Source organism: Fusarium poae, chromosome 3 (genome assembly GCF_019609905.1).
Source record: "Fusarium poae strain DAOMC 252244 chromosome 3, whole genome shotgun sequence".
Taxonomy (NCBI): domain Eukaryota; kingdom Fungi; phylum Ascomycota; class Sordariomycetes; order Hypocreales; family Nectriaceae; genus Fusarium; species Fusarium poae.
In genome coordinates, this window is record NC_058401.1 from 3,931,002 (window position 1) to 3,958,110 (window position 27,109).

The window sequence follows — 27,109 nt, forward strand, 5'->3', positions numbered from 1 at the left end:
GTTCAAGAGTAAATAATAGTTAAAATGAAGCGATCAAGTCGCCAATTCTGTTGAGACAGTCGGTGCCGATTGGTGTTTCTTCATGGTTGAGATGCCAGCTGCTCAACCCCATATCGTGCTATCTTTGGTGAGACCCAAGGAAGAGGTGGGTCTTATCCGAGTATGATATACGAGACAGCGGAATGAGAATGTGAATAGTTTCATATAGCCCAAAGTAGTTAATCCATCATTAGGCTCCAGCAAAGCAGGGGTTTGGTCCAGGCAGACAATAAACACCTTGAATCTATAAATTAGACACAATGTCCAATTTCTTGGGCATCATCAACTCTCAACTTTATCATCATCTTCAAAATGACATTCGATCCAAGTTCTGTGCCAGATTATGATAATCTCCCTCAGGTTGAAGGCATGCCCAAGGGGTGTGCTTGGGGAGTGTTTGACCATCATGGCAAAAAGGACATGGTCGGAACACTCAACTTCTTGACTCCGGATGTTGTTCGTAATGCTGCCCTCGAAGTCAAAGATGGTGTCTCGATATCTCTAAAGTAGGTCCCTGGCATCCAACCGAATGATCATCACTCACGCTTTCCAGCTGGCCTATGAATGCAATGACCAAACTCAACGTCCCAGGCCGAGCATTGCCTGAGCACAAAGTCTTGTATATACCCGAGAGCATGGCAGACCTCCCGTTTGATCAGGGAAAGTCATGGGATGATGAGATTAGCTTCAACACCCAATGCAGTTCCCAATGGGATAGTCTGTGTCACTTCCAGCATCAAGATTCAGGCTTGGCCTACAATGGTGCCAACCCAGACAAACAGGCTTTGTCTATCGACTCGACTGAGTCCAACACCATGCCCACGCTAGATCACTGGCATTCGCGCGGTTGTATCGCCGGTCGGGGCGTATTGATCGACTACGCCTCCTACGCTGAAGAAAAGAAGATTGAGTTTCATCCTTTCGACGGAAATCGTATCACCGTTGAAGACTTGGAAGCTTGCGCAGAGTACCAAAACGTCGAATTCCATCCCGGCGACATCCTTCTCGTCCGTACAGGCGCCACGGAAGTCGTTGACAAAATGGATCCTGTCGGACTGGGCAAGATGATGGCTATGAAGCTCAGCGGTCTTGATGGAAGCGAAGAAACAGCAAGATGGATGTGGAATAAACGGTTCGCTGCAGCTGCATCGGACTCGAACGCTTTCGAAGCGTTTCCTCCGCTGAAGCCTGATGGATCAATTGGTGGAATGAAAGATCTCGGTATGTTATGTGTTGAGGTTGCGGTAGATGATTGCTGACTTTGCGATAGTGCTCCATGTGTATTGCTTGAGCTTTTTTGGTATGCCGATCGGTGAGTTGTGGGATTTGAGTAAGCTGGCCGCATACTGTAAAAAGACAAAGAGGTATTCGTTCATGATCACTTCAACGCCTCTGAATCAGCCTGGATTGATTGGATCGCCTCCGAATGCACTGGCTATATTTTGAGAGGGTTGTAGCAAATAGCCAAGGCAATGTCAACTCTAAACCAAGGGTTGGTTGAGGGACGTAGCAGTGGCCCAGACAACTTAGTATATTTATCTTGAACAGCTTAGTAACAAGTTCATTCTTCATGTATTACAGTAGGGGGTGAGAGTCATAGTAAATGTACCAACCCAGTCGCGATCGCGACGTCTTCTCGGCCGACTGTAACTCTACGATATTGAGACCACCACCTGACTCAGAGAAATGATTATAGTTCCATCCGAGTGATGCTCGTTAGACGCAAGGTTAGAACAGGCGGTGGTCGATCTGGGAAGCCATTGTGGTAAAAATGTGTTTGTACAAGTTGATGGCGGTCATTGAAGTGCCGACAGTCTGGTTCTGTGCTGGAGTATATCATCCATAGGTATCTTCAGCATAACTGATTAAAATTGATCTTCGTCCAGATCCTTTGTTGTTACTCAAACAGGACCTCGTGTATCCAAGGACACTATCTTTCGCAATTGAACGACTCGCATTGCGAAACGCGAATACGAACAACTTCAAACTCGGCCACAAACCGAACAGTTGATAAGCTACTGACTCCTGGCTTCTTGAACAATTCGATTCAAATCTCAAATAGTTCACTGACATAGCGAATGATTTGTTTGTCGCCAATTAGTAGTCAACTTCCTAAATGGTTTAAGTCCTTAGCGAGCTTCAGGGACCGGAACCCAGTCTCGGATCGAGATAAACGGGGTATCATCGACAATCCGATTGGCCTACTATCTTACATCTATTATATAGATTAGATCAGATCCTGGTCCACTACCTACTCCGTCCGTAACTAACCGGGTCGTTAACGGTAGACGTAGGAATTGACAGCTCTCGCATTCGGGTGGGCCTCGTATTCGCACTTCGTATCAAGGTGCCAAATGCTTGGGAATTCTTTTGCAGTTGGAACAACTCTTCGATAATCTCTTGTTCGTTTTCGCAAAGATGCTGTATCGAAATTGTGATGTAAGTGTTGATAGATGAAGAATATGCGGATGGCAATGTGGTGGCTCAAGGGGCTGAATTTCAATGCCAACTACTAGGTAGTTTTCATATTACTTGCAGTTTCCTATATAAACAAAGGCAATTCTCCTCAAGCCAGACCATAATTATCAACTTACCAGTCTTCTTCACTTATCTCCATATCTCTCCTTCTACCGCCAAGATGCCAAACACCGAACTGATTTCTTACGATGAGGCCCAGAACTCGGCATTTGACAATGTCCTGCATGGAAAATCAAAAGAGTCAATGGGTGGAATGAGAGCCATGATGAACAAAGACAACAAAGCTCATGCTGCCGCCGTTGATGAATACTTTCAGTTTTTCGACAACAAAAAGGCCGAGGATGAAGTAGAGGCTGTCCGACAGGAGAGAACCGACAACTATGCCAGTTTGACAAGACAGTAGGTGTTTTGATCCTTGCTATTAACTTCTGGCTGATATTTTAGATACTATAATCTTGCAACAGATCTCTACGAATACGGATGGTCTCAGAGTTTTCATTTCTGCCGCTTTGCCTACGGCGAATCCTTTGACCGCGCCATCGCTCGACACGAACACTACCTCGCTCATAACATTGGCATAAAACCTGGTATGAAGGTCCTCGACGTCGGGTGTGGTGTTGGTGGACCAGCTCGAGAGATTGTCAAGTTCACAGGAGCCCATGTGACTGGTCTGAATATCAACGAGTATCAAGTCGGACGTGCCGGTATTTATGCCGAGAAGGAAGGACTCTCTGATAAACTCAAGTTTGTTCAGGGCGACTTTATGGTTAGTTGTCTGTACTATTGGTCAGCTTTGGGTGCTAACAATGATAGAAAATGCCCTTTCCTGATAACTCGTTCGACGCTGTCTATGCTATCGAAGCAACCGTTCACGCACCATCTCTAGAAGGTGTATACAGCGAGATCCGACGTGTCCTCAAACCAGGCGGTATCTTTGGCGTGTATGAGTGGCTCATGACGGATAGTTACGACAATGATGACCTCGAACAACGCCGCATTCGTCTCGATATCGAATTAGGCGACGGCATCGCGCAGATGTTCAAGATTGATCATGGGCTGTCAGCTATCAAAGCAGCTGGTTTCGAGCTGCTTCACCACGAGGATCTCGCAGCTACAGATGACGGAACGGCACCATGGTATTGGCCACTGGACAGTGATATGCGATATGCGCAGAATCTAAGTGATCTCTTTACGGTGTTTAGGATGAACAAATGGGGGAGATTGGTGATGCATAATTTGATTGGAGTATTGGAGGCTTGTTCGATTGCACCAAAGGGAACGAGAAAGACTGCGGATGGACTGGCCAAGGGAGCGGATGCTTTAGTAGAGGGTGGTAAGAGGAAATTGTTTACACCCATGTATTTGATGGTTGGGAAGAAGCCTGAGGAAGAAATCTGAGGGTCCAGATCCATGTTCAGACAGATCCATAGGGCTGACCCCATTAAATACGGGCATGCATGGGTGATACAGGTCATTTAGTGGTTGATGGGAAAATTAGATAGGCTCAGTTTTAGTGAGTGGATAGCTTAGAAACGTGCTAATATTTTCGTCTGATCTGCTCCAGTCCCTTCTTTTGCGACCCGCCTTCTCAAGCTGAAAAAGAGCGGACAGTAATAATATGGCGCAGCACGTAAGCGGGAACCCACCGCAAAAGATCCCTGAAGAATAGAAATTATTTCTGATATCATTTCTGATACGACTAGGATTGTCTATTTTAGCTATAAACAGAATTAACCATAGATCAGGGACATTCCAAGGCGTTGTCTTATCGATAAGACATTCATGTCGCAATCTATACGGAGCTATAATCTCACCCAGCCTCAGTGTCCACGCGTCAAAACCCAATTGCAAAGGAGCAGATCATCCTGTGACTCTGTGAATAGCAAATTTACAGGCGCAGTCTTTTATTTTTCTCGGATCAAGAGATTTCCGTGCAGATTTAATTATCTGGTCAATGATCATTGTATACAAGATCAGATCTTGACTGGGTCATCGTGGGGACAGGGCTGAAGCGAGATCCCCAGTATAACTGCCGATACGATGCGATAGAGAAGAAGAATATGATGACCTTGTTAAGGTAATACAAGGATATTATACCCATTACGACATGATCATCTAGGCATTCAAATGTCGCCAGGTCGCGTCGTGTTTGGCGAAAGGATCTTCAAGACCCAGCAAATGGCAGCGCCCGTCTCACGTCATCGTCATTGTCATTTCGTGGCGGTTTTTAATACACAACCAGACCAGACCAGTTCAGTCCAGTTCAGTTCAGTTCAGTTCAGCCCAAGGGATGGAATCACTCATATCCTAGTCAGTCTCGTCTCAATCAGTGGCTGGTCTAGACTGGATCCCTGCTCACCTTGAACTGCCGCATTTTTAATCCCCGTGGCCCCCCCTCGACTTTTTGCATCTTTTCTTTCCCCTCCTCTTTGAGCTCAGCTTAGCTTCGTCACAATCCATGCGATAAAAACTATCACCGAGTAATTCACCTCTGATAATATTGCACAAAAGCGACGACCTGACACGATTGATACAACTGCTATTTAATGCGACAAGCACATGGTTGCGCCGACACCGACTATTGGAAAGCCTTGTCAATATTGTGGCTGCAAGAACTGTACCTTGCAGCTGAAACACGTTCCGATATACTGCACGACATACCTAACATCAAAATGTTGAAAAAGAAGGAAACTCTCACCATCATCACGCCTATCCCAGGCTTCATCCCGAGACAGCTCGCCATCGATCTTCTTCACTCCCATGGTGAAATCATCACCCTCAATCCGCTAGTTCTCAGCCACAAACCCATCCCCGCTCCTCGCAATGCCGCCTCCGACGAGTACTACAGCACCTGGTACGAAATCACAGAGCGCATTCAGTACATCCCCGGCTTGGGAAAGATAGGATCTGGGAAGCTCACGTTCAATGGTTGCTTCCATGATATGCCATGGGGCATGCAGTCGCATATATATATTCCTCTTGGTATTGATATGAGGAACAAGTACCGCATTATGGGCAATCAGCCCGGCATTGAGCCTCCGGAGCAGCCCGAACTTGGTCTTGAGAAGCTTGGTGCACCAAAGGAGGGCCTTTATTTGCGTACTGATGTCGAGCTCAAAGCGAATATTACTCTGATGGGTTTTGTCAAGGCCGAGTCGAGGAAAGCCAGCGTTGACATGGTTGACCGTATGATCAAAAAGGCAGAGCTTCTCGATGCTGGTTTGTTGAAGGCCATGTTTCAGGACGGAAAGCTCAAGACCTACAACCCCAATGATCGATCCGAGAGTAATCAAGCCCGACAGCAGGCTCTGCAAAATCCCTCTACTGGTCTACCAGACACTCAGCACGCTGTTCTCCATCCTGGCCCAGGATCTATGAGCCCAGGTCCCTCATACCAGCAGCCATATGGTTATCAGCCCCAGATGCAACCTCAGCGCTCACCGACATACCCATACGCAACTCTTGACAATGCCGGATCTCAATACCCCCAAAGTCCCTACGTCTATTCAGCTCAAACACCCCCACCCGGTAGTCAATACCCAGGTCACACGCCTCCACCCGGCGCGCAGTACCAGCAGCAACAACCACCACCAGTCCCGCCCAAGACCAACATTCAGAGCTTCCCTATGGAACTCCCTGGCGACTACTACCACCCACAACAGTCCCCCGGTCTTCAGCCAAGTCCCGGACACCCACCCAATAACTTCCGCAACTCAACAGGGTCCTACGATCCAAGATGGTCACAGTCCACCACCGAATCTCACCGCAACAGCGCGCACTCGCAATCTACGGGTGGCTATCAATCGCCTGCGCCAGGACATCAGAGTTTCTCAGCAGAACTGCCTTCCCATAACGAGACGAAGGAGGAGCATAGACATTAACAGCGATGGACGGTACTTAATAAATCGAGATGAGGTGTTTCCTTGGATAAAAAGCGACAGTGGTCCTTTAATATTATGTAACGATTCTTTTGTGAGAAGTGCGGCTGTTCTGGGGTGGAAATGGTATACGGAACAGGCGTTTGTCGGGATGGATGGATACATATACCTTTTGTTGAAATGTCATGCGCATGTTAAAGAGTTCCGTTGGTTCACTTGGGGGTATGCTTCCGGCCAGTGCTCATAGTCTCATCGTCTCCATTTGTCCGTAATCAAGTCTGAAGCAAGCCCACCTGCGAGTAACCTTGGTGTTCCGACACAACTCAAGGTATCAGAAAGGCTAGCCACTGAAAGTATGAGAGACGAAGCTATTACGTCAGTTTATGCTGATTAGGCTATGATTCTTAGAGTAGGTACTTATTAATATACCCCAAGACTTAGTTCTGCTACTCACTACTAGGAAGGCACTTCGATCAAAGGTGTACCTTCCTTATCTGCAGTCCTTCAAACCCTACAGCCCACGAGAAAGTCATCCTTTACCCTTTCCAGTCATCGCCGATCAAACATCATCATATCTTTGCCATTCGCTCGTTCGTCGTCAAATTCGTCATCTTCATCATCACGCCGAGATATATTTTGTGTCATCAACCATCACGATGGGTTCTCTTGAGACGCTACAAGAACCGGGCCCAGGTCCGTTGTCGATATCAATGCTGAATATGATCACGGGAAATTTCGTTCTCAACATGAAACCTCGCTGCTCCCCAGTGACCGGTGAAGGTGGATATGAAGTCCTTTGTACCTTCGACCTCTTGGATGTATCCAAGGACAAAGCTGAAGTTGGCCACGTTCCAGGTACCTATGGCAAGCAGTTGTTTCTCAGTCAGACTAACTAACTTGCCTCATATAGACAACAAATTGTCCCAGTACTTCCGTCCGAAACTGCCGTGCTCGGTGGATCGTTTCCAGGCTGCCTTCGTGCCAAGAACCGAGTATTGCAAAAACCACAATTATTTACTCACAGCTGTTTTCAAGATGATTAAGGCCACAAATCCTGACTTTCGCTTCGATGGCATTGACATCGTTATCCACCGTAACACTTTGATGGTAATGTTTTATTGTTGCTTATATAACACAATGGCATCAAAATTTAGCCGCATGACTTTCGAGCTTTTTGGGAATACGCTCATTATCCGTTTCGACGAAAGCGAGACTCACAAAGAATACTGGACTCTACCCTATGATGTTCATACACTACGTCTTGTAGCTTCAACAAAGCCATTTCAGGATCTGCATCGCGTCGTGAAATACGATCTTGGAGGCCTCTCATGCTTGGTTATTGTCGAACTTGATGTAACATTGCCTGCAACCGATGCCACTCAGAAACCCAAACGCAAGAAACATCGAAAAGGAAAGGATGCGCCCAAGCGAGGAAACGCCGACAAGCAGTCTAGTACTGAATGCCCTGCCGCCGTCTTCTATCGTAGAGAAAATTCACCAGATGACCTACAACCCGAGAATAGCTTTATATGGTTTACAAGACACGAGAGCTTCATCGCTGGGAAATACGCCGTGAACTCGGCCAGAGATGAGACATGGCTACAAGATTTTACCCTCATACGAACGAGTCCTTCCACAGAATAGGAGAGAGATGAGGCTGTTCAAGGGGCCCTTTGCAAATTGGCTGGTATTCTGAATTGGTTGCGGGAATCAATGATCACAAAATCATCCACGAAGTGGTGTAAACTTGACGGGCCGAAACTTCAAGGGGATCCTTTGGTCAGTTTCTCTATGCACGATCTCCAACCGACCTCCCGGGCGCTGCATCGAATACATGGGGAGTTCTGGGACAACCCGGTCACGGGGTACGATGTGGCGGAGGAGGAGGACCCCAGGCACGAAGAGATTGTCGAGTGTTTCACAAACGAGTATTTGGAAGCCCGTGCCGCGAAGGACAGGCTGCAGCGTTCCTGAGAAGCGAAGGACACACCCTGTCGTAGGCGGATCTCACAAAGTTTTAGACAGCGGTAGTTGAATATGCTTAGTATCATATCGTTAGTAAGCTCCATACACAGAAGCGCCGCCTAATTTTACTTGCATTGTCTTCTAATATGAGATGGACATGACAGAGTGACGCGCTGTGTCCATAGATCCGCGCAGGTTCATGTTTGGACACTCCCCTCTGACTCTTATTATTGACATATACTTTGACTACTTTATTACTATAGCAAGGAGCTTATATCTTGATTCTAATATTCAAAAGCTGGGTCTAAGATGAGAGACTGATGAATAGAAAGATACATTTTGAACGTTAAGTTCAACAAAGCTCCATCCCCTAAGAATTGGTTCATGGCACGCGGCTAGTTTGTACAGGAACTGATGAGATATGAATAACTTGTATACCTGTTGGACACACAATTATTATGGTCAATCGGTATGATGTCCAAACGTTAACGATCTGACGTAAGCAGAACTCACATAATCAGATGTCAACTACAAGGCGCAGAAAGTCATAATCCTCCAACAAAGTCACATCTGAAACCATCATTCTCTTCAAAAACATCAAAAGTCATGTACAAAACAATCAAGACGCGTACCCTGGAAGTAGGATACTACGACCATGGCCCTTCCTCAGGGTGGCCAGTTCTTCTCTACCATGGCTTCCCCTACGACATCCACGCATATGACGAAGTATTTCCTAAGCTTGTTTCAAACGGTGCTCGAGTTATAGTCCCTTATGTGCGAGGCTTTGGTCCCACGCGCTTTCTCTCCTCGCACACTATGAGAAGCGGTCAGCAGGCAGCTCTGGGCTCGGATGTTATCGAACTCATGGACGCGTTGAATATCGAAAAGGCCATACTAGGTGGTTTTGATTGGGGTGGCATGTCCTGCTGCGTTGCTTCTGCGCTTTGGCCAGAGCGTGTTGTCGGACTTGTTTCGTATGCGTCGTATGATATTGCCGATCTATCAACTTACCAGATACCTTTTGAGCCGAGTCTGGAATGTTCAGTTTGGTATCAGCATTTATTCCAACAGGAGCGAGGGATGAGGTGTTTGACAGAGAATAGACGAGATCTCTGCCGAATACTTTGGGAACAGTGGTCACCTTCCTTCTCCTTTACCGAGTTCTTTTATCAACGTACAGCAGAATCGTTTGATAATCCTGATTTTGTGGATGTCGTTATACATGCCTACAGGTTCTGCTTCGGTAATGCACAGGGAGATCCAGCGTTGCAAAAACTGGAAGACGTTCTTGCTACTAAACCCAAGATAACTGTGCCCACTGTTGCGCTTGACGGAAAGCAGGATCCTTTGAAGAGGGGTGGTACGGCTGCGCATAGGCAGCATTTTTCTGGGAAGTTTGAGAGGAAAGTTGTTGATGTTGGACATGCGTTTCCTATGGAAGCGCCGGAAGACTTTGCGAATGCTGTTTTGACTATTCATGGGTGGCAAAGCGGTTAATCGTGGATTTGAGTGCTCGCTAATATGCTTCTATGATCTTTGGTGCTTTGTATGCAACTGATTTTCAGTTATATCTTGAACAGAAACATGATCATATCTATCACAACGCCAGACTATGGTGTAGTCGAACTTGAATTTCTGCAAACCGCTCAACGTCTTGAACCAAACTTCAGACCATGAGATATTAATAGATAATGAATGAAATCTCTTTACTTGAGACATGGAAGGAATCATCTTGATTCGTCATTCCCTCAAAACTGAGTTTTTGTGGACTTCTGATCCCGTGATACCCTCATTTTCGGAATTCCAAAAGTAGAAGACACCAAACTGCCATTACATCCTCAGGAACAAGTCATCTCGGATATAGATTTCATCCCAATATTATTACACTGTCATATAGGGGAAGCTATAATGAAACGGGAATAAGGCATTTTGATGTTTCAATTGAATTGGCCCTCTTAGTCCGTCGTACCTCGACCAATCCCTAGTTACCTCGTGAGGCTCTGATCAAGGAAGATTACATCCCATATCAACAACTAAATCCCGAGTGCCGAGAAATAACTAAACCAACACCTCAAATGATGTTTAAACTCGAGGAATGTCGTCGATCAAGTTCTGAATAGTTGAATTTCGGGCGTGAGAGTTTATCTTCATTCCCTCTTCAAAGCCATTTATGTCCTCGATATCGGTCTAACTTTGATCTCGATAGCGCTATGCGCCGTTCAATAACGCGCGGCACCGGCGCATCGCCGAGGCCTAAGCCGGAACGAAAACCCGCCGGTACTCGTCAGCATGCAGGTACCTTTAATCCCTGTCGTGGTTGGTTGAGACGTCAGCCAAGAGTCAGCCAAGTGAATTGGCAGACGTGGGTATCATGACATTCGCGTTACCAAGAGAAATAGCCCATACAAAAAACAAGAAAACAGTAACAGTCACAATACTCTAATCAACAAGGAATTGTTCGTAATAAACTTGAACAAGTTTATAATGATAATATCTGTTATTTATCTTGTCTTGTCTTATATCGTTCGTGAATGGTTCAAAAACAAAAAAATACACGCTATGAATTAAACTCCAACCCGAATGAGTCCTTTCCAAACACATCTCTATAGTAAACCCTTTCCATCTCGGAAAACTTCGTCATACCAGCGTGTCTCAGCCTCATCCGCGTCATTACTTGATTTGCAGACGGTATTCCAATCTGTCGCCCGTAGCTGCCAAGCCTTGGACTCTTTGTTCTTGCCGAACAGAAGCGACGCGCTTCCCTTGGCCTTTGCGCCATAAGACCACACATCTAGATTGCCATCATCTGCCGCGATGCTTGCCAATGGCGCAGTCGTGTTTGCTGCCATGTGCGCCTCCAAAAGGTTGCGCAAGTGGGGAAAGTACCACGTCTTATCCCACCATGCCGTTCTACGGCTCTTGAGACCATCCCTCCAAGCGTTGTGGTGGATCGCAACAGGAACCGACGTTGTCCAAAAGTCGACATAAAGCGAAACGTCACCCCATGAGCCACCTTGACTGCTGCCGTCGTCCAATTGAGCCAGGGGAGCTTCCGCGACGGAAATGTCATTGGGAACACCCCCAATGCGTGGTGGCGAGACGCCTGCTTTGCTCGACTGTTTGGCGATAGAAGAAGGGTCGTCGAGGGACACGAAATATCCTCCTGTTTCAGAATAGCAAGTTGGGTAGAAGAGTTCTTGCGCATAGTCCAGGCCAACATGGTACTCGAATTCGTCTCGCGCTGATAACGCTGCCTCCTTGCCGGGGTTGTCGTGGGCAAAGTCATCCTCGTGAATGTGCTGGCGCCAAAGTTCTTGTTCACCAAACACCTCGGCAAAAATACCCTGATCACCAGCAAGATCCTCGTTGGACCTCACCTCGAGGAGATCCTTGTCCATGCGGTCTTTGACGCGTTGAAAGTATCGTCGCATATCTCCAGCAGGGCCCATGAAACTTCCGCTGTTGACATACTTGGGTCGTACATATTTGTATCGTCCGACGTTGTAATCGGTAAAGAAGCCAAACACATTCTCGGGGAGTGTGCTGTCGGGAACGTCGTGGCAGTACAGGTTCGAGATCTTGTCGCGAGGAGCGATGCAGCCCTTTTGCGCAGCAGCAATGATGGTCTGCTGCATGAGGTCCTTGTCGAAAAAGCCGTACTCTTGAGCAATTCGCTTGTTCGCTCTTTCGTTGCTGCTATAGTATCGATTCAACATAACGCTGGGCGGTAGTTGTAGCCAAATATCGTGAGCGTCGAGCATCATGACCAGATCGTCCTCCCCTAGCTTTTCTTCCTCGGAGACCTCATCTCCAGTAGCCCATTGTAGGTAGTTGAGTGTACCGGTGATCTTGCCTAGCTGCGAAGGTCCAATGCCATCGGCGTCTGTATGAAAGTCGTTCTTCCAATTGACAATAACAGGAGCTGGGTAGCCGAGAGCAACGGCACTGCTGACGACTTTGCATAAATCGGGACTCGAGTTGTCGACAGGCAGAACAATAACAAACTTTCGGTCTCCAGAGGTGAGGTTCGCGGGAGTGATTGTGGTATCTTCTAATATCGATCCGGATGGTCGCCAAACATTATCATTAACGATCTGGTGGCATGGTCAGCGTTGAAACTTGAGAGTAATCGGTCAACATACTAAGCGGTAGAGTAAAAACGTAGCAATAAAAAATGCAAACAATAAAGTAAAACCCTTCTTAACCCATCGCCAGTTAGACCCATTCACACGAAACCTTTGACGAGGACGCGCAGCGCCAGGTAGGGCAATGTGTGAAGGCATGTGTCATGGGCAAAAGTTAAGGTATGTAGAGAAACAAAAAGACTGCCAGTCAGTCTTGAATCGAGATGAAAGATGCCTAGACTAGGTAACAAGGCACAAGGGAGGAACGGGGGGAGAAGGAAAGTAAAAGGACAAGACAAAATGTGGCGCCTTCCAAGCAAATATACAATGGGTACAGGACGATGAAAACAGGATTATTGTATAAACGAGACGGGAAGAGCCAAGGAGCGACGATCAAGGAGTGGAAGGATTGTTTAGATACAAAAAGGAAAAGGATGATGAAAGTTGACCTGACAGTCAAAGTGGACAAGCTTGACGAGACGAGACAAGGCAGACAGGAGGTCGACTCTGGTGCATCGGTAGTTTCCCACTCTAAACCCTGCCAGTCGTAGATTGAATACGGGTCCCTAATCTTATCGATGCAGGACAAGTACCAATCGAGTGCGTCGGCGGCTAAAAGGTACCTCCATCTCAGCTCCACGAGTTTGACAATGCAACGCGTGTTGATCAACCCTTGCGCCCCCAAAGCTGGCAGCCACAGGGGATACTTTGGGGCGAAGGAGCCAATTCCAGGCTGATCATCCCGAAAATAGAGATTTTGATTGGTGAATATGTACGCCTAGGGCTGCGACTGGGATGCGTAGCCGAAGTTAGCACTGGGGCTAAGACGTCGTCTCGAGGCGGAGAGTTCATCCATCCAACTGACTGCCTGCGCCAAAGGTTCAGCGATTTCGGAATCAGCAATGTTTTAGATCGTATGATTATACTTTTTGGCTAATCGAGCACATTTCTAGATAAGCTTGAACTGTTGCAAATGCTTGGGGGCCAGGCATGTTCCAGGTTGCTGCTGCACAGCACTTGGTGGGTCAATTACAACGCCCAGTAAGCCCAAGAATTGGCATCGACACTGCAACCCCCTCTGCACAAAGTTGACTAGATACCACGATGAAACATTCCTCCTCATGAAGCACGAACCTGTTACTAATAAGTTACAAGTCTGAGCGTCGGTTAACCGATATTCAGGAGATTTTTCTTATCGATACAAGACTTTAGTTCAGACTATTATTTAGTGCTTAGCAGACTAAATTGGCCTCATGGAATAACTTTAGCTTTCGTACTCTGCACACGAAAACATTTTATTCTGCAGCCTTGGGATACGTAATCTTGCCATGAAAAGCCATCCCCCTGAATCAGCCATCAGCCATATTTTCTGATCTAGAACCTGCGCCTGCAACCGCCTGCATCACCAACCAAAATAAGAAAAAGCCGACAGACGCAAAATAGCTGACTGGCTAGAAACGACACTAACGGTTGCCCGTCTTACAGGGGTCAGCTTGTCATACGGGCAGACAAACAGCCGCAATGCTTGATTTTTCTCCCCTGCCGCTCTCTTTCGTGAGAAGCGTAGCATTGAAGGATTACGAATGTTGGTTGATTTGCGACTTTGTTTGAGCTTGACTGACTCAGTTACAGTTGTCATCACGATCCTTTAATGCAACGCAATTAGGCGCAGCTGTGCAGATCAATAGCAGCGAAAAAGACATGACGACAGTGTACATAGAACAGGGGTAGTCAGCCTGACAGCCAAAGTCACAGCAGCAGTGACAGCCAAGCAGACAACGTACCACCCCAACAGAAACACTTACTATTAGTTAGTCTACAACCCGGGCATTTCCTCTTTTGATTTGGTTTTTGGTCTGGAGACCCGAAAACTGTCAACCGCTTATTGCGGGGCCAATGTCTGGGGCTGTGTCTGTGTCTGTCACTGGTCTGTGTCTTGTCTCATACTTGAACCGGGCGACGGATCTACAGACAAAGATGGATCAGTCTCTGTTATTCTCCTCTTGGCGCTCTTCTGTTGACTTTGACCGCTTGTGCTTTGAAGGGATTTCAACCGTCGTTCCGATTAACCGGTTCCCGGACCTTCTCGCTTACATGGATGTCAAGACATGGCACAGAAATCACAATGCTTGATTCAAGTGAATGACAGAATGGTTGGCCCTGTGGTCACCCTGGCGCGGTATGCGTAAAAGACACACAAATACGTAAATGTTGTAAATTTCTATTTGCCCAATAAAAGCTGTCTGCTATCAAAGTCGCTTGCATGAATAATAAGTCAGCCGTGTAATCGTACCCTTTAGGTAATGCCCGATCTCAACAGCCCATACATCAAAACACGCTATCACAAACTTCACCAATTGGGAAATACAGGAAGGGCTGGCCGAGAGGAGACAGGAAGAAGACCTGACTGCCACCCGAGGCTAGTGAAGTACCCTTTCCGAACGAATTGCGTACTCCTTCACACCGGCGTCAAATTCCTCATGCTTCTCCATTACAGGTTTCATCTTTTCCCTGACCTCTGGGTCCAGAAACCTTTCACCTACGAGACGGCAAACAATCTCACGCATCGCCTTGTCACCGGACAGCGTGTTTTCGTACAGTTCGTCCACGATATCAGGGAAGCACTCTGCTTTTTCCTATACAGGCTTGGCGGCTCTGTAAAAGCGATTGCGGGTAAGGAGTCGGAGCGCGGGCACGTCGTACTTGTCTGCCATGATATAAAGCCGGAGAGGCAGTTTCATGTCGCCGTGTAGTCGTGCGACTAGTCTCAGCCCTTCTTGGTTGGGGATGGTGGCTACGCATTCCGTCGTCAATTTGTTGGTTTCTCTCTTGTGGCAGTTGCATCCATCGCTGCTCTTGGAGCTATTGCTCTCGTCCTCCTCTTCGGGTTCTTCTACTTCTTCTACTTCTTCAGCTGGCGACTGCCACTCTTGATCGGGTTCGCTGGATAGTTCATTCCCATTAGATGTATAGAAATCCAGCTCACCACATGCTGGTTGCTGCAAGTTCTGCCGAACGGTCTTGGGGTCCATCATTGCCGTGACAGATGGTTTACCCAAGGTAGGGTTGACTGTATCGGTGTAATCTCCCGTGTAAAGGAACTTGAGAAATGCTTCCAGAACAACTGGATCATCTTTTGGCAACTTTGTGGTTTGCGTTGTGGCCTCCTAAATTTGAACCGATCAGTCAAGGTCGGAAATATCCATTGTAAGCGCGTGGATATACTTTAAAACCCCTACTCATTGCTGTGTCAAAAAACTTGGACTGTGTGCAGACAATGGCACGATGAGCTTTGTATTCGTGTCCCTTGCATATGATAGTCATATCTGAATATTTTTCGTTGTGTAGAAGTGTTGATAAAGCGGCGTGGATAGAGGTGCCACGGGATTCATCATGTTCGTCGTCTGAGTGTTCTGACGACGGCACGCGTGCGCGTTTGGCTGTTGTTTCTGTAGAGTCTGCCATTTCGATAATTATGGCTGTTGTTTGAGAAATTCTTGAAATGATATGTAGAAGTAATGTTTGAGAACCTCGGTCTATTTGATGTTCTTTCGACGTTACAGTCGCCTGCCCTGCATGCATGATAGGAAGGCGCACCTTGCTTGGGTGCCCAAGTTAGCAACCAGACCTGAGCTGGCCCCTTGACAATAAGAGATGAGATTACTAAGTTAGACAACTCATGCTGTTTAGACTATACTCTAAATTTGTTTGTTTTTGTCCCTACAACTTGGTCATCAGCAGAGGTACCGTTAAGCTCACATCTCGGTATAAAAACACAAGGCACGAAACTGTTGGCTAAGTTTCCCTGCTACCCTTTGTACATTTAGGCTACTAATCGGTAGATAACAAGCTGACTGGCCGAAACGGGCCGCACACTCCCCAGCTTTTTGCCAGTGTGGATTATTCTTAGGCTACCTGTCCTTCAACACCAGTCAGAAGATCATAATGCTCCTTCGCTACATCGTGCATTCGACGCTTCATCATGTCATCCTGAGTCTTTGCCTGGACCAATAGAACCAGAACCTTCCACATAGGCTCGCCGTGTTGAGATGTATAGAGGCTCAGAACAACATCTTCAAACTCCTTTGTGTCCTCCCAGCTTGCCCCTTCCCAGGATGAGAGCCAACGGGCTTTGGCTGCTCTGAAGAAACGCTCTCTAGCAAGGAGTTGGAGGGCAGGTACTTTGTACTCGTGGGCAAGATTGTACAGCTCAAGCGAAATGGTCATTGCGGGAGGAAGGGGAGTTTTGAATAGGATTTCCTCCGGGATCGAAGAGTCGGGCGAAGCCGTCGCCATCGGAGGGTCGGAATCGGGTGCTTCGTCCATCGAGTCTGTAGTCGAGTGCGATTTCCTACTGGAACGTCTGACAGGGCGCTTGGAAGAGGTATCCGATGCAGCTACTTCGCTGGATAGCATGCTGTGAGGCTGCTCTGAGTTGCCCCCCAGCATCGACTCTATCTCTTCGGTTCGAGACGTTGTGAGATCTCGTTGTGGTGTCTCGCCTTCGATCGTATATGTCCCCGTGTAGATAAATTCGAGAAATCGCTGGAAAACCTCAGGGTTGACTCCTTTGACCTCTACCTTTCTGATGATGCGCTTCTGTTTTTGTTAACTTTGGTTGGTCTATCAACAGTGTAGTGGTGCCTACCTTGGCCGGGGCGGTGAATGCCACTTCAAACCATAAAGATCGTGTGCATACGATCGCGCGGTGAGCCTTGAATTCGTGATCGCCACAGACGATAGTAATGTCGGAGTGTTCCCCTCCATGAAGCAGATTGTAGAATGATGCCAGCGTTGAAGTTGTGCATAGTTCTTCTACGAGATGATACTCGACACTGCTGGGGACTTCGAAACCATTCATGATTGTGTGGTGCGAGCGCGTTGAAGATTAAAGAAGTTGTCTGAAGTTGTGCAAATACCTCTCCAAAGAATCGGATAGACGCTTCCGTCGGGTGATTTGCAAGGGAAGGAAACAGGAGATAGGTTCGCACCTGCCGCGCAGCCGGCCGTCTTTACCAGCCCAACATTTGCAAAGTGTCATTCATCTATGTGATCCATCGTTTGCAATAAGCTTTGTGATGCATATTTCCGTTTGTCAGTGGCCGTGCACTGCGTCAAACGGCCACAATCAACCTCCATGATCTATCATGAAACTGACTTTTGCTATATCGACAGGCGGGTTGTAAAAGAATAGGAATAGACGAGAATATTAGTATTCTCTCAAGCTACATTCACTAAAGCTGGTCTTATTTTCATAAAGCAGTCCTGACTGGGAGAATGCCGTATCGCTTGTTAGGCTTTCACTCTCGTCAATGGAGGTGAATGAGTGTCGCAAATTACAGATCACAAAGGCATGGCGTGCAACTTGACAGCTAGGTAGGTATTCATGCGGACCAACAGACACATACTCTTAAGATAGTAGAGCGTTAGCCTCTTAAGTCTTAGGGTGGGTAGTCTAAGAGGGATGGTCTAAGTAACATAGACTACTACTAAATTCATCTCATACTTTTAGCAGTCAGTTACTGATCCTTAGGTCTATCATATCTCAGTCTATTTGGAAGGAAGAAAGATTCCCTGTCGAGCATACGTCGGAACCCCCTCCCGATCCAGGTCCTCATCATCAACAGAATCAGTCGTCCAGTCTTCCGGCCAGAGGTTCTTTACCCAGTCAATAGCGTTATCGATCGAATTTTCCCAGACTTTTTCCAAAATGTCGCCCCAATACCAAACTGCCGTAAGCCCAACCCCAGCAAGAACGAGAGATACAAAACAAGGAGCCAAGACTGCGGCTTCTGGCCATCGAGTGATGATAAAGTACAGCGCTGTACCTGCTATACCAACCCAGAGACCAAAAAAGACTAAAAATCCGGACAACAAGTAGATTATGACTATTAAGAAAACCAAAGACAACGTCGTGATAAGGAAGAAAAGAAACTTGGTGATGGCGCGGTTGCTGATGGAGTCGAGGCGGAGGGACATGGATCGGGATTTGGGTGTGAAGCGATTGAGTATTGTTACACGACTGGCTTTGACGCAGTATCTGACGGTCGGCGATCTCAAGAAAATGCGTATCATGTATGTGACAACAAACACAACACCCAGTGACAAACCCCACGTCCACATTTTGGGCGGCGCATCGTTAAGCTCGGCGACTTGCATAGAGAAGACGGCCGTGATGAACGACAAGGGCACAAAGAAGAATGCTAGTTCAGTGAGTTTGTTTATACCAGATGTTTGATCGATCACGAGTGCCGATTGGCTAATTCCAGTTGAGGCGACGAGGAAGTTGAGTGTTTGCTCTGAGCGTGTTCGTAGAGACTGCAAATCTTCCTGAAGTTCAACCAATTCTTGCTCCAGATCGTCGGGTAGATTGAGTATCCTTTGTGACTTTTTTATATTGTCTACCCACTCGCCCAACTCTTGTATAGTCGACCGGATCCAGGCCATATTTTGCCGGGTGGCGGTTCCAGCATCTTGAAGCAGGTGAAGATGCAGGTCCGCGCCGAGGTCTGAGTCGATATGGTCCAGCATAATACGGAGCTCGGCAAGAAGTTGCCACGTATCGTCGAAAGACAAGCGTGCAAGAAGAGAAGGGATTGTGGAATCGTCCTGGAGAAGCTCGGTGGGGGGGATGTTGGAGACGTATCGGGACACGAGATCCATGGTGGAGAGGGAATATTTCCGAGCAAAATCGCGGTCGCGAACCCAGGATTGACGAGACTTGTAGATCTTTCTGATGTTGTTCTGATATTCTTCGTCGTACTCGGAATCACTGGTGTCGATAGAGTTGGTGTCGCCCTCTTTGTTCATGCCAGTGGAAGCTAACCTTTCACCCTTCTTGTCTTTTTTCTCGTCGAGGCCGTTTTTTCTGGATTTCTCCTTTTCTCCTAGCTTCCTCTTTGTAAATACCGGCGGGTCAAGATACGTCTCGCCTGGGTCAGCTGTCCGCCATAGCTCCTCCTCTGTATATGACTCAAATTCCATAGCTCGGGGCATGAATGTTAGAGACGGCGTGGTCTCTTTTGTTTTTTCGTGTTGCATACTTCGAGGTGGATCAAAGGCCAGGATGACTACGTGTGACAAGTCAGTTTGTCTGTAGTCGAGCGCTGTCAGTACAGATACTTACCTGTTTTCTTTCCCTCTTTATCAACACTTGTCCAGTATCCCATCCCTTCCGGTGCCATAACTCTCAAATCCCTGTTCTTCCAGTACTCTGGGTTTTGGCGGAGTATCGGAAAGAAAGTACTGTAGGGACGATACACGTTGGAATTTTTGACCCTGTTTGACGTGCCTTCAATCTTTACTGTGGACTTTGGCGGCTCCGGAACAGCAAACATATCTTGGTTCTTGTGCTTTGTCCTCTTTTTGTCCTCCTTCTCCTTTCTTTCTTGGATCTTTCGCTCTGCACGCTTCTTCCTCTTGTCAGTCAAAAGCAGACCAATTCTATCAACAACGACATCGCGCTCAATAGTCCAACGCCCGTCAGAGATGCGTCCAGCAATCTCGTCTTCATGAAAACCAGGTCGCCCGAGGTAATGAATTGCACCAAGCCGACCCCAGCGAAGATGGGCCCAGTTTCGAGACTTTGTCCGACGTGACAAGTTCCATTCCGTTCGTTGACCGATCCCAGGTAAAGGACGATGTCGAAAGTGGGTTTCTCTCTCGTTCCAGTTCATCCATACCGCATTTCTCAGCTTTAATCCACTGTCGCTTGCAGAGTATCCCGAGGTGATGAGTTGCTCGTGCCAGAACTCCGGATCTATAGAGTACAGCTGACCCAATGCGCCCATAACAAATCGGCTCAAATCGCTGACCATAATAACCCTCACCTGAGAATCTTCTGGCCGGTTATTGATAGTGGCGGCGAGATCTTTCTTTGTGGCAATCAGTTCCCTTCTTTCCACTTTGTCATTGGCAAGGTAGTCGATAACCGAAACAGTAACCGACTCCAAACCCTCGAACCGTTCTCTCCGAGTCACATTCAGCCATCTTGGGTCCCATCGGGCTCGATTGTCGAGTTCGTTCATGTACAGTTCAGATATCGTCTCTATCCAAAGCTTTGGGTCGGAAAACTCCTCATCAGAATCCTCCTCGTTGCTTTGTCGGGCATCGGCGAAAGTGTCCATGTCGCGCCTATTTCTCCCAAAGGAGAGCGGATGTGGCACATGGCGCGGCCTTTCTACAGAGGTCTCTTTATCTGCACCAAGAGAGATACGTGATGTCTTGTGGTCGTCCAGCGAGTTGCGCGGGACAGAGTAATTGGGCTTCCAACGTTGGGAAGCGGGCGAATCAAGATCATAGCCGCTGAGCCGCTCCTCGTCGCTAAGGTCGCGACGCTTTCTGTTGAACATGGCAACGCGAGGGGTCAATTAACGAAGCATCGCGGTAGTGTTGAGAACAGGTTCAGCCTTATGATGCGACATTAGACTAGTTGAACCCCTGGACAATCCATTTATGCTCTAACCCGGTGGGGTAGTATCCCCATGAATGGTCGAATGAACATGGCAATATTGCGACGGCGGCCATCATGGAAATCTGTATGATTGAGGAATCCTCGCAATGGAATCAATAATATTGAAAGTAATTAAAAAGGTTGTCAGCCAAAGTAAGCTGATGGACGGAATGGAGCCCAGGGGACCTGACGGGAAACAGTGGGGATCTCGCCATAATTACAGGTACCAGTGCCCAGGAAAGAATCTCCATATGAACCGCTTCTCACGTCCTGTCAAGTTCAAGAATTAGACCAGCCCGCGTAAGCAAAGTATTCTCCAGGAAATAATTATACATATTATGAACCAAAGATATTCAATATCAGTGGCGAAGGCTCTGTGCCTATTGAGGAACCAAGGTCTCGGCTGAATCCCTCCCACGATTGCTGGCCTTACGGGAGTCCTCAACCTCAATTGCCAGCGACTCCAACGTCACAGCCAATGCTTGTCTGTCCTTTTTCTCTTGTCTCCGACGGCAAAAGCACATCGTGTAGCAGCATAGCAGTATCGATACGACTATGAGCGGCACCCCGATCATCATGAAATACCCATAAACTGACATACTGTCCATTCTCTTTTCCAGAGTTGGCGATATTAGGAGCGCTTCGGAGTCTAGTGAAGACATTGTATCGTTGTTGACCAGAAGAGATTCGAGTGTTGTAGGGGACGGGCTTGTTGACAATTATTTCGCTTTGGACTGGATTGCCCGACAGTTGTTGGAAGTGTGTGGGTTCTGGGTATCCCCTCTATTAATCGCCAGTTTGTGAGGGTCTCTTCTCAGAATCTTGTGGCTGTGCCGATTGTTCCAGGTCATCAATCCCGGAACCAACATCAAACCAGCGAAGCGGCGTATTTTGGTGGCCAATCCCTGTAGGCCATGACTGTTGATTCTACCTTATCACGACCAGGGTCAAAATGGTTCGAGAACGGGTGCAGCAGCTATCACTTGGCCAAGTCCTTCTTCTTGCGACATCGAAGGCATAACCACGCGCAAGTGATAAGCAGAACTATCACTATTATGGGTATCTTGACCAGAAGAAACCACAAGGTAGAAATGCCAAGGGACCGCCGACTTCGGCCAGATCGTTTTATTGTATGCTCATTCCCAAGTGTGACTTTTTCAAGATCTCGGAAAGGTACTGTTCAGATTAGTATCATGTTGAGCTTAGCCAGGTTTGAACTTACAGTTGAGTTTCCTATCTGCTGTGGTGATGGCAACATCCTCAATCTCTTTCACAGCTGCTATGAGCGTGAGCGGTGTGGTGAGGGAAGACATGACTGATATGGCCCAATGTTTTGTCGTGTTGCCGTCACATAAAACATAAGATGGGGAAGCTGCCTTTATATATCTGGCTGATAGCGAAACCAAGCTTTTTATTAACGCGTCTGGAAACTTTATGCACCTTGCGGTGTCAATGTTACTTCTTGAGCATTGACCGCATCCGCTGAGTCCGGGGGAGTCAGCCAGCAAACAACTGACGTGTCGGCGGGTCAGCAGAAAACTCGGCTCGCAGATGCAGGGTGCAAGATAAAAGAGGTGAAGAATTGACTCCGACTTTCATCTAGGTAGCACTGTATAAGCTGACATGATGGTTCGTCGCTTATTCCCTCGGCGGGTGTCCAAATGTTGATAAACCGAAGTCGGCTAACACTGTTCAAATAAGGTAGTGGAGATAAGACAGCCAAGACACCAACTAAAGTTCAGTTCATTGTCAATCACAATACGAATGCGGTTTTGGATGGTCACAAAATAACTCTGAATTTATCGAGGGTTCGTCTCATCTATGCAAGTAGACACACTAGGGGATGGTGGGAAACTTTGAGGCCCAAACTTGATATACTTGCAGATGAATCGCCCAAGAGCGGGTCTAAGATGCATAAAATGACTAAATTATTTTGTTTCTTGGACAAAAAGCAGCAGTTTGCGAATTCGAAGTCACGACGAACCATTTCTGCAGTCAATCTCTGCTATTTGACGCGGGACAGCATGTCAGAGTAACATGGTGGCTTGTTTCGTGTGACTGGACTTTCCCTCTACTAGTTTCGGAGCTTTCAGAACTCCGTTGCAGTGCGAATCTTACATCAAATATGAGACAGTAGAGTAGATATCTTGGGGGAGCTCAACAATAACTGAGCTTAATATGGGTGTCCCTCAAAGTCTAATAGATTGAGAAATGTCAGTAGCGAAGTCAAATGTATGGCCAAAGGCCTCATGATATTACTAGATTTTTATGTTTACTACATATACCATAATATCTCATTATTCTAATAAGAAAAATACTGGCTCAATGGTCTAGCGGTATGATTCCTGCTTTGGGATGACGTAATCATTCATGCAGGAGGTCCCGGGTTCAATCCCCGGTTGAGCCCATTCTTTTGCTTTTTGAAATAATTCTTTTTTTGGTTGATAAGCTTAAATTGTGCTCCACTTCCGGTGAGTAGCTCTTGGCTAGCCTTTGATTGACCTATACCTATTGATATATCCTATCAGAACTTGGTTATCTATTTGCTTTGTGAATGGGTACCTATGTTGTATTGTAGAAGAAGGGGATCAGAAAAGGCTCCATGTCTTTTTCTTAGTGGCTTCTTTTTGTCGTTATGTCAAGGGGGGTTATCAGAGGTATTGGCCAATACTTGATGTATAGTTCAACCAGACATTATGGCAACGAGTGTGACAGGGCCCAGCGCTTAACAAAACAAGCTGAAGATAGTAAAGGGTTTCTATTGAACTGAATCTTAGAAAAGTATACAGAATAGGAACAAAATTTCAATAATTTGATTAAAGTTTAAAGGCGGTGTTCTGAATTAAATATGTCAAAGCTATAGGGTAATATTGTTATGGCCAATCGAATGAGAGTCTGAAACTATAAAGATATGATGACAAGATAATGTTGACGGAAAACGCGGGGGCCAGCCTATAAGATATTAACACAAGCTGACCCTGGAGAGTTTGCCGAGGGTCGCTGCGATCCCATCAACAATAGAATCGTCTCACGGTATAAAAGAAGTTGCCAACTAAAAGTGAAGGAGACAACACTAGCAAATCACTTTATGCTATAACTCTATAATCCTGAATTCTCGGTTGTTCCTATGAGGTACCTTGCGGCTTAGAGGCTAACTTTTTGGGTTGATATCTCGAATTGAAGACACCAAAGCTGCAATATAAAGCAAACAGCAAACTACTCTCTACCACCCATACCTACTTACTCATTAGATCATCAACGATTCAAACAACACCCATCAGCAGCAACTAGGCAGCCGCCATCTCAATCTCCCTCCCTTTGACACTCTTCCACTCAACCAACAAAGCACCAATAATTGTCGCAGACGCGGTTCCAGCACCAACGTAGAAACTCGTCGTCAACGCATCGTTATACGCCAGAATCACTCCATCCAGCCACTCTTCTCGAATAACGCTGCGAATATTCGTCGCGCCAGTCGCAATGACAAAGTAAGGATCCAGACCAGGGACATGCTCGTGAATCTTGTTGATGAGCGTGTTTGTAAACACGGTATTGCCAGCTGTGACGCAGAGCGCGCCGCCGAGGGTTTGCGAAAAGACAATGAGGGCAGTGGCTGTAGGAACGTCGACCATTTCGCACACCACTTGAACGGCTATGAGGGATTGTTGTAGACCAACACCTACGCCGATGCCAGCAATAAGTTGAAAGCCTACCCATTCGGCTGTTGACGTGTCCACTTCAAAGGTGGTGATAACTCCGAATCCTATGGCCATGAGTACCGAGCCGGCAATCATGAAAGGGGTGTAGTAGCCCCAGGCGCTGACTGCTGCACCAGCCGCCATGGCGCAGAGAACAATGGCGAGAAGCATGGGAAGGTTCCTCACGCCAGACATGATGGGTGATTGTCCTTGCACCGCTTGGAACCAAATGGGTAGGAAGTACATGGCTGTGAGGAAGCATGCGCCGGTATTGAAAGAGAACCAGGCACCAGCCCAGACGCTGCGCATCTTAAAGATACGTGGAGGGACTGTAGCATTCTCGTCCATCTTGTATTGCATGTAGACAAACAGGATGAGGAGAAAGGCTGCCAGCATGAAAAGCGACGTGATAACAGAGTCATCCCAGTCATAGTCAACACCACCCCATTGCAGAGCCAGCAAAAGACACACAATGGCGGGCATGAAGATGGCGGTCCCGATAGGATCGAGCTGCCAGAAGCGTACTCGCCATGTTGCAGGCTCAATGTCTCGCACAGGTTCAGGAAAGAAAAAAAGAATGACCAAAACAGTAATGGCACCGATGGGAAGGTTGATGTAGAAGCACCATCGCCACGATATCTTGTCTGTAAAGAGACCGCCCAGCAAAGGACCTGCGACGGAAGAGATACCCCACATACCGCTGACAAGACCAGTGTACATAGGTCTCCTGTGAAGAGGTACCGAAAAGGCAAGGATAGTGAGTGCGCCTGCAAAGATGCCAGAACCGCCGACGCCGGCAATAGCCCGTCCTACGATGAGTGTGACACTGTTGGGAGCGACACCACAGATGAGACTACCCACCTCAAAGATGGCAATGGCTGATAGGAATGTCCACTTGATGCTGCCATAGGTATACAGCTTGCCAAAGAACAGCTGCAGTGCGGCCGTTGTAAGCATGTATGCCGACCCGTACCACCCCACGTCATTGAGACTTTGGAAAGCGTCAGTGATTCTTGGAATCGCCGTTGCAATGATGGAATTGTCTATACAAATTAGCAGAGTTTGAAAATAGGACTGTTTACTCACCAAGAGCCATGACAAAGACAGCCAAACAGAGAGCGAGAGTGATTAAACCAAGCTTGACTCCAGTAGGATATTCTTGTTCAGGTCCCGATTGTTCCTCTCCACTCATGGGAGGTGAGGACTGGAGTTTCTCAGTGCTTTCTGTAGGTGCAGCAGACCGCGGACGAATCTCATTATATCGAACCGAGCCCATCACCGGATGAGGGTATTCTTTGCCGTGGTGTTCCGGCATACTGTAATCTGCGGGAAGAGAACGGACACTAAAGTTGCTCGGAGCGATCGACGATGGCCGGCTTACACCATTGATGTCCTTGGAATGACCAGAACCTGACGCACCAGGATGCGATGTAAGCCAGTCGTCGGCATCTCTGGCAAGCTTGGCTGTTTCCGAGTCAAAGTTGAAATACCGAGATGATTCTCTCAAAGATGAGTAGAGTGTTTCTTTTGGTAGACGTACACTCAGGTGCGAACGACTAGTCGCAGCCATAGAGTAGTCTGGGGCGGACATGATAGAAGCCATCTTGAGTGCTTTGTGTAGTACGGCTGTTTATGATGCTGAGATGTGAAAAGATAAAGACCCCAGCCGTAGACTCATTCGAACGGGGTGACATGCTTTTAAGCTTCATCTTCTGTTCAATTTTATAACAGTAGCCTGCGAAGCAATGTGACACGACGGATCCTTCAGCAAGCTCATGCCGAGTCGATGATGAACTTTCGTCTTACAACGGGGGCGAGAGTCAAATCCACAAGAAAATCACTTCTCATAAGATCTTCACCTGCAGTTGTGGCCTTTCTTGCCGAGCACGAGATGTGGCATCCCGCAGATAGCGTCTGGGACATGCAATGACTTCAGCGGCATCAACCAAGGAGAAGCGTGCGACGATAAGATCGTGTAGCCCATCTTCTCCTCCAGGCCAGAAACGTGGCCGTAGCGGAGACCGGGTGCCGTCGAGGCTTGAGGATGCTTCGGATGTCTATAAGCCTCAGATGACCGCTCCTGTTTCCGTATTGTCAGCCGCTTCCGCCGAATTATCTCGTAAAGCAGTCTGAGACCTTTGGAGGAGGAAGTAGATCCTTGGGCGTAAAGGGACTTTGTCTCCGTGATAACCATTGCATGGAGTGGCAGTACACACTTGTCGTAGAGGTGGCCAGACCTTCAGCCAGTGATTTCGACTAACCAGCCATTCGAACCAAATAGACTGCGAACCGCATCTTCATTAGCAACCTATCTCGTTATCGGTAGGGCGAAACGTGGCTACACGGTATAAGCAAGAGGTTTGAAGATGAAAAGTTGTGTCACTTGACCAAGCCAGATTAGAACGTTCAGAAGAGAACGGCAATGAGTAGAACATTCCCTACTTGGGATGTTTCGCAGCATAACGGACATTAAAG

At 47.3% G+C, this 27,109-nt stretch overlaps 12 protein-coding genes and 1 non-coding gene across 13 annotated transcripts; 6 read left to right on the plus strand and 7 right to left on the minus strand.

Moving 5' to 3' along the window:
• Positions 1 to 351: 351 nt before the first annotated feature.
• FPOAC1_008699 (uncharacterized protein) lies at positions 352 to 1,485 on the plus strand (the record flags this gene model as incomplete). Its single annotated transcript, XM_044853137.1, has 3 exons — positions 352 to 545; positions 593 to 1,260; positions 1,310 to 1,485. The coding sequence occupies 3 exons, from the start codon at positions 352 to 354 to the stop codon at positions 1,483 to 1,485; spliced, it is 1,038 nt and encodes a 345-aa protein (XP_044705807.1).
• A 1,192-nt stretch (positions 1,486 to 2,677) lies between these two features.
• On the plus strand, positions 2,678 to 3,915 carry ERG4 (C-24(28) sterol reductase; the record flags this gene model as incomplete). The annotated part of the gene is made up of 3 exons (XM_044853138.1): positions 2,678 to 2,916; positions 2,962 to 3,283; positions 3,331 to 3,915. 3 exons carry the CDS (start codon positions 2,678 to 2,680, stop codon positions 3,913 to 3,915), a joined length of 1,146 nt encoding a protein of 381 aa, XP_044705808.1.
• A 1,274-nt stretch (positions 3,916 to 5,189) lies between these two features.
• On the plus strand, positions 5,190 to 6,398 carry FPOAC1_008701 (uncharacterized protein; the record flags this gene model as incomplete). Its single annotated transcript, XM_044853139.1, has 1 exon — positions 5,190 to 6,398. One exon carries the CDS (start codon positions 5,190 to 5,192, stop codon positions 6,396 to 6,398), a length of 1,209 nt encoding a protein of 402 aa, XP_044705809.1.
• Positions 6,399 to 7,105: 707 nt separating this feature from the next.
• FPOAC1_008702 (uncharacterized protein) lies at positions 7,106 to 8,039 on the plus strand (the record flags this gene model as incomplete). Its single annotated transcript, XM_044853140.1, has 3 exons — positions 7,106 to 7,250; positions 7,306 to 7,502; positions 7,566 to 8,039. The coding sequence occupies 3 exons, from the start codon at positions 7,106 to 7,108 to the stop codon at positions 8,037 to 8,039; spliced, it is 816 nt and encodes a 271-aa protein (XP_044705810.1).
• Positions 8,040 to 8,966: 927 nt separating this feature from the next.
• FPOAC1_008703 (uncharacterized protein) lies at positions 8,967 to 9,857 on the plus strand (the record flags this gene model as incomplete). The annotated part of the gene is made up of 2 exons (XM_044853141.1): positions 8,967 to 9,334; positions 9,593 to 9,857. 2 exons carry the CDS (start codon positions 8,967 to 8,969, stop codon positions 9,855 to 9,857), a joined length of 633 nt encoding a protein of 210 aa, XP_044705811.1.
• A 1,106-nt stretch (positions 9,858 to 10,963) lies between these two features.
• On the minus strand, positions 10,964 to 12,643 carry FPOAC1_008704 (uncharacterized protein; the record flags this gene model as incomplete). The annotated part of the gene is made up of 2 exons (XM_044853142.1): positions 10,964 to 12,454; positions 12,503 to 12,643. The coding sequence occupies 2 exons, from the start codon at positions 12,641 to 12,643 to the stop codon at positions 10,964 to 10,966; spliced, it is 1,632 nt and encodes a 543-aa protein (XP_044705812.1).
• A 2,477-nt stretch (positions 12,644 to 15,120) lies between these two features.
• On the minus strand, positions 15,121 to 15,949 carry FPOAC1_008705 (uncharacterized protein; the record flags this gene model as incomplete). The annotated part of the gene is made up of 2 exons (XM_044853143.1): positions 15,121 to 15,651; positions 15,710 to 15,949. 2 exons carry the CDS (start codon positions 15,947 to 15,949, stop codon positions 15,121 to 15,123), a joined length of 771 nt encoding a protein of 256 aa, XP_044705813.1.
• A 441-nt stretch (positions 15,950 to 16,390) lies between these two features.
• Positions 16,391 to 17,345, minus strand: FPOAC1_008706 (uncharacterized protein; the record flags this gene model as incomplete). The annotated part of the gene is made up of 2 exons (XM_044853144.1): positions 16,391 to 17,083; positions 17,133 to 17,345. The coding sequence occupies 2 exons, from the start codon at positions 17,343 to 17,345 to the stop codon at positions 16,391 to 16,393; spliced, it is 906 nt and encodes a 301-aa protein (XP_044705814.1).
• A 689-nt stretch (positions 17,346 to 18,034) lies between these two features.
• FPOAC1_008707 (uncharacterized protein) lies at positions 18,035 to 20,835 on the minus strand (the record flags this gene model as incomplete). The annotated part of the gene is made up of 2 exons (XM_044853145.1): positions 18,035 to 19,554; positions 19,611 to 20,835. 2 exons carry the CDS (start codon positions 20,833 to 20,835, stop codon positions 18,035 to 18,037), a joined length of 2,745 nt encoding a protein of 914 aa, XP_044705815.1.
• Positions 20,836 to 21,915: 1,080 nt separating this feature from the next.
• FPOAC1_008708 (uncharacterized protein) lies at positions 21,916 to 22,249 on the minus strand (the record flags this gene model as incomplete). Its single annotated transcript, XM_044853146.1, has 2 exons — positions 21,916 to 22,112; positions 22,159 to 22,249. The coding sequence occupies 2 exons, from the start codon at positions 22,247 to 22,249 to the stop codon at positions 21,916 to 21,918; spliced, it is 288 nt and encodes a 95-aa protein (XP_044705816.1).
• A 1,006-nt stretch (positions 22,250 to 23,255) lies between these two features.
• On the plus strand, positions 23,256 to 23,343 carry FPOAC1_008709. The gene has a single exon. It is a non-coding gene; the product is annotated as a tRNA-Pro (tRNA).
• Positions 23,344 to 24,223: 880 nt separating this feature from the next.
• FPOAC1_008710 (uncharacterized protein) lies at positions 24,224 to 26,237 on the minus strand (the record flags this gene model as incomplete). Its single annotated transcript, XM_044853147.1, has 2 exons — positions 24,224 to 25,677; positions 25,721 to 26,237. The coding sequence occupies 2 exons, from the start codon at positions 26,235 to 26,237 to the stop codon at positions 24,224 to 24,226; spliced, it is 1,971 nt and encodes a 656-aa protein (XP_044705817.1).
• A 252-nt stretch (positions 26,238 to 26,489) lies between these two features.
• Positions 26,490 to 26,828, minus strand: FPOAC1_008711 (uncharacterized protein; the record flags this gene model as incomplete). Its single annotated transcript, XM_044853148.1, has 1 exon — positions 26,490 to 26,828. The coding sequence occupies one exon, from the start codon at positions 26,826 to 26,828 to the stop codon at positions 26,490 to 26,492; it is 339 nt and encodes a 112-aa protein (XP_044705818.1).
• Between the last annotated feature and the right edge of the window lie 281 nt (positions 26,829 to 27,109).